The sequence below is a fragment of the Vigna unguiculata genome, chromosome 11 (assembly GCF_037176805.1).
Source record: "Vigna unguiculata cultivar grain cowpea cultivar isolate G323 ecotype 2 chromosome 11, ASM3717680v1, whole genome shotgun sequence".
Taxonomy (NCBI): Eukaryota; Viridiplantae; Streptophyta; class Magnoliopsida; order Fabales; family Fabaceae; genus Vigna; species Vigna unguiculata.
In genome coordinates this window covers 43,921,953-43,927,738 of record NC_140802.1, presented here as the reverse complement: position 1 = coordinate 43,927,738, position 5,786 = coordinate 43,921,953, and the positions used below count along the sequence as shown (strand labels likewise).

Sequence of the window (5,786 nt, the reverse complement as noted above, 5' to 3'; positions counted from 1 at the left end):
GAAAAAAATGGAAAGCATAAAATATTGCCAAGGTGAAGAAAACGCAGAGTGTGGAAAAATCGAGTTTTGGAAGTCTTACTTCTTATAACCTTGGCAAAAAATTAGTCATTTTTGGAAAATGGAACGAAATCCGTTTCGTAAAAAAGTGAAACGGATTCTGTAATTCGTTTCAAGAAAATTTAATTTTCTTGAAACGGATTACAGAATCCGTTTCACTTTTTTACAAAACGGAATTCGTATTCCGTTTCTCATAAATTTTAACTTTTTTCGCGAAACAGTTTACGAAATTCGTTTCGTAAAGATTTTGTTTTTTTGAAATTGAATGTGGAAGCTGTTTCATAGTTTCTGAAACAGAATATGAAGTTGGGTGTGCAAAAAAGTTGGCGACGCAGTAAATACGTGCTTACTCACCTCAACATTAAATAAAGGTATAATAGTAAAATTTGGGATACGGAAAAACTGTTGGAAGTGCAGGGAGAGGCGCCCCTGGTTGAAGAATCCTCCAAATCAATATGGGCTATCACACAAGGAAGCCCAGCGGGCTTGGATCCAAACAAAATTATCTGTTTCGACCAAGAAAAAAAAAACTGATTCAACCCCTGGGTTCTGACAAAATAAACCTTAAAAAAGAAAAAAACAGAAACTAATTGTGTATCTTGTTGGCTTTACGTTTCTGCAAGTACACAAACCGTACTACCGATTCAATGGGCCCCAAAATATAAAAAGAACAACACGTTTTGCTTATATTATTATACAAATTTCTTTGTTTTGGAATACCATCAACAGTTAATAGTATATTTATTTACAAATCAACATTTTCTTAGATGAGTGCAATGATATATATTCTAAACCAGCTTGAGAAGTACAAGAAGTTGTCAATGTCATGAGAAATAAATTAAGTTTTTTTTTTCTTTTGATGATTTTTTCTAAATTGCTAACTGGTTTGAGGAGAGAAAGGAACCAAGAGAGAGGATTATTTCACAGGAAAACATATATCATCTTTCCTTCATCCACATGGAAGATTAAATTGCATCCTCTCATAAAATCTTGGTCTAAAAATTAATAATATTATCAGAGTTAATGATCAAAACAAAACACACCATTCTCACCAATTTATACATCTTCTGAAGACTTCTTAACACATTTTTTTTTATAAATATGAATACTGATGAGTAATCATGACAGGCCAAAAGAAGCATCATGTGTATTGATTATAGAAGTTCTGCAGGCACAGATATATATGCAGCAAGAAAAGGATTATAACCATAAAGAGACATCTATTAATAAAAGGGTTCAAGTGTTCAACAGAAAGAGTGGTTTTAGAAACATGAATAACTCTACAAGATATACTAAAGACCATGATGTTCATGGGTCATATACTATGTAGAGAGATACGTGTGTCTTCCTTCTAACCATGAGCAAATGATTTGAGCTTCAACCCTTTATGGTAGTTTGTTCAGCCATGTGTTCCTGTTCCTTGAAGCTGTTCTATTTTCTCGGCCATGGCATGCTGCTTCTGGTCTCTGGACACAGCATGTGTGTGATATAATATGAGATTAGGTCTTATATCAAAGTCCCGAACAAAATGATCCTTCGCTGCATCTGATTCTTGTGGATCTTGAGCGAGGAGGTCTTTGATCGCTTCAGGCATAGCTTGGCCATTCATCATGTTCTTCCAATAGTCTCCCATGTCTTTTCTTGCATAGCTGAGGTTAACAACCTATTTCAGTCGAAAGAAAACAGAAACATCATCCTTAAACAACATAAAAGAGGCTTCGGATAACACAGAATAATAAACTTTCATAAAACCTTACCAGGAGAAGAGAGAATATTACGAAAAAAGCTAAATGAGACTTCATGTTTTTGCAAAGATACGAAGTTGTTCTCATTGAGTTTGTGAAGGCTAGGATTTTCAGTCTCTGAACATCCTTTTTATAGGCCAGAAGTGACCCTCAAAGAAATGTATTTGTGTCTGTGAAAAAACTTAAAAATAGGAAGAGTAATTAGAAGGCCATGCTTTCCCAAAAAGAAAAAGAAAAAAAAAAATAGTGGTTCAGAACAACTTCTACATTCATCATTTAGGTGCGTGCATTTAAGTTCCAATAGTTCTTGCTCAGTTTTCTTTCTACCTTTAGTAAATTTGAGTTACGCTAATTTTTTATTGCAAAGTAATGATATATACTCCACTAATGCAAGGTGAGGAAACAAAAATGTATATATCAGAATTCAAAATGGGACAACAGAAAGTTGTCTCCTTTAGTTTGTGTGTTTAGAAGAAAATTAAAAAAAAAATGGTGAGAGATTAAGATAATTATATATTATGTATCAGATTATAATGGAATTGGATGTGATTATTAGAGAACTTTATAGGGTCGGTGGCAGTGCTTCTCTACTCCACAGCATATGTTTGCAGAAGTCACGGCACTTCTTCGCTATTGCTATATTATATTTCTAGTAATCATTTCAACTTCATTTAAGTAAAACATGTGAGAGATCTTCATTGAGTTGGTTGGTAGGAAAAGTATATATCACTAGATATATATAAATATATATACATAAATATATAGTTAAATTACGTATAAGAAATATGTTCCGATTCCGACCCAGATTCGTTTGACAGTTATCATTAGGAATGAACTCCGAGTTTTTGAGATGTTGTCCACTTTAGAGTGTTTGAGCTCTGTCACAGTTTTGTTCTTAAAAAACGCATGGAGGGAGGTAAGAGTATTTAAACTTCGTTTGATCTCGACTCCTAAGTGATGTGGAACTGATTGGGTATACCGGAACAAAATATTTCATATCAATAGCATAATTACTTAAAATATTTTGTAAAAAAATTCTCTTCTTTCCTTCAGCTGCACAATTGCAAAGGCTTTGTTTGAACATTAGAATAAACATGCAAAGTAAGCAACATCATCACAACCATTTTGTACACAAATTCTGTCTTATATGCAAATGCTGTGTTTCAAATATTGGATTGACTTTGGAATTAATAATCATGACTGTGACCTGTGTATAAAGTTAGTCATTTAAAAATCCTAATTTTGACACGTTTATATAATTCAGACGCTGATATTTTATCAGTAAATTTTGCAGCAAAAAGTTGTTGTTTTCATGTTCTTGGTATTGGTCTAATCAGAAGTTTCATCCAAGTATTGCATTGAGTTAACATAAAACTAGGTAAAACTAGAACAAGTTCTTGTGCATTCGATGAACCAAGCCTCAAATATCAAAATTGTACATATTTTGAGGAGTAAGGGGTGTAAAGGGTTTACTAATCATGCTTACATACCAAAAACGCATCTGAATATTGGTTTATTAGTTTTTAATTGGCATAGTGTTGCCCCAAGTAGCTTATATATTCTTCTTTTCTACAACAAAAAGGTATGTAGGAAATTTCGTAACCACCATAGATATACAAAATGAAGAAAAACATTTAAGAAGAAACTTGTCGTTCAAAAGTTCAAATCAGTATAATTATTATAACCTTATTTTCTGTATTTCGAACAACACGAAAGATGGTCATATTCAAGACTGTTAGAAGATTTATCAAATCATTTCAAGAAAGACAAAATTCTGTTGAATTTTTTGTTTTATTCTAGCTTCAGTTTTATATAATATCAGTCATACACGAAAATTTCCATACATATTTCAAACGTATCAAGAGTAAAGTTCGTAACTAATTAACATAATCTAATTATACACATTATATATATATATATATATATATATATATATATATATATTAGAAGTGGCTTTAAGTGTAATTCAATCTTACAAAACCGACACATAATGTTTAAAAAAGTTCGCTAGGATAGGCTCTAACTTGACTCTATACTATGTTAGAAATGGACTTTAAGCATAACTAAATTCCACAAAATCGACTTGTAAGATGAGATTTGCACCTTACTTATATATTATGAAATTGTCTTATCTCTAGTCGACGTTTTACTTTCAACTATGTCACTCTTTGTTAATACAAGACTTTAAATGAAAGCACGTTTGTATACAATAATTTTGTTAAATATATCAGACTATTTGAAATAGGGTTTTTCCAAGAGATTCATTGAGAGAAGCCGTTATGAGATAAAGTTGAGAAGACGACAAAAGCCCAGATAAATGCTCCGTTGGCATTTTCTTCAAAGTCAACTTGAATGTGCATCACTTAAAAAAAAAATGATTATGATGCCTATAAAAAAATGGAATAATTAAAAACTTTATTTTGTTTGCTATAGGTTGATGCGTGGCATGTAATTAAGCACTATTTTTGTGAAGATTGGCTTGTGTTTTTCTGTGTCCTGTGATGGATGCGTTGTGATCTATCTGTATGCTAAAGTCAACTTAGTTTCTGCATCAGAATAGCTACTTGTCTCTATAACATATAATTTTCCCAATGGAGTTTCAATTGCTTCAAATTCTTAATTCAATAATGTGCTATTATGTGGTTGAACACACACTGCATTCTATTTTTAATTTTTTTTTGCTTTCAAAAATCTGAGGCTATTTCATCACCCAAAATTAAATTGCCATTGACTATCTCTTCAATTTAGAAATAAATCTTGTAAGTTATTATGGCACCAAAAGTTGCGTACGTCACTCTAATTAAACAATGTTCATTTTTCAACTCATTACAAAATATATATACAAGGGGAGAGATAATTATAAGTTTAGAAGCAACCCATTTGGCAAGTGCTTTTCCATATTATTGGTTAAGCAAAGTTTAGCAATATTATTTGGGAGGATTAGAGAATACTTGGTTAGGGTATAAACCCTAGATTGGGAAGTTGTCGTGTGATTTTGATATAATAATGTTAAATTTTCAGAGCAAAGGAATATCTATGGACGGATACGTATCTATATAAATGGCACAGAACAAGAATGGAATGCGAGTTGGAGAAGAGAACTAGAGTCCTCATTGGCTCATATTAGTTTATGAAATCTTACTCATAATTAATTTGGATAAAGCTACAAGCTTGCTAAGATTTTCAGTTGAGATAAATATTTTTGTTTCTTAACTTCCGCATGAACCCTATATAAATTTATAAAAAATAAAAAGTCAAACAATCTTATTTAAAAGTGTGCATAAATTGGCTTAAATTTGTAAAGAAATAGTTTACATCATTAATTGTTTAATTTTCTCTTGGTTAGTTAAAAATATGGTAGGATCATGCTTTAGATATGTACGCCTACATTCCATATATTAACAATACCGATTATTGAAATATTATTATTATAATTGATGGTTATTTATTTTATTATAATTAGGTGATATATTCTACTCGTCATTTTATATAATTATTTATTATTATTGATGGTTATTCATTATTTTTTGGTAGCCTAATTAAAGTTATGTTTTTTTTTGTCTATTATTCTATAGTCATTGAATTATTTATTAATGTCTAGTTTTATGATTGAAATGTATATGTCTTGTATTGGTATCATATATGTTGAAAGTCTTGCCTCATATAAAAATAAAAATAATTTACAGTATATAAATGAATGAAAATATCACCTTACTCATTAATTTTGTGAAATTGAATTAGGGTTGAAGTTTCAAACTCCCTTTCTCGAATTCATTACCAAATCCTTTTTCCTTCAAGAACAAAAAGATAGGTATGAATATCTTCTGCTGAGCATTAAAAGTACACTCTGTTGGTATTTTAAATATTTTTTTAATATATTTTAAAACATTAAAATTATTAATAATCAGTGTATTATGAAGGTACAATAGAGGAACAACACACAAAAATCCGGCCTGAAAATCCAAATTGTAAATGTTACTAGGG

General features: G+C 30.8%; 1 protein-coding gene across 1 annotated transcript; it reads right to left on the bottom strand.

Moving 5' to 3' along the window:
- Positions 1-1,184: 1,184 nt before the first annotated feature.
- LOC114170032 (uncharacterized) lies at positions 1,185-2,009 on the bottom strand. Its single transcript, XM_028055498.2, has 2 exons — positions 1,815-2,009; positions 1,185-1,720 (listed from the first exon to the last, which is right to left on the bottom strand). The coding sequence occupies exons 1-2, from the start codon at positions 1,887-1,889 to the stop codon at positions 1,457-1,459; spliced, it is 339 nt and encodes a 112-aa protein (XP_027911299.1). The 5' UTR covers positions 1,890-2,009; the 3' UTR covers positions 1,185-1,456.
- Between the last annotated feature and the right edge of the window lie 3,777 nt (positions 2,010-5,786).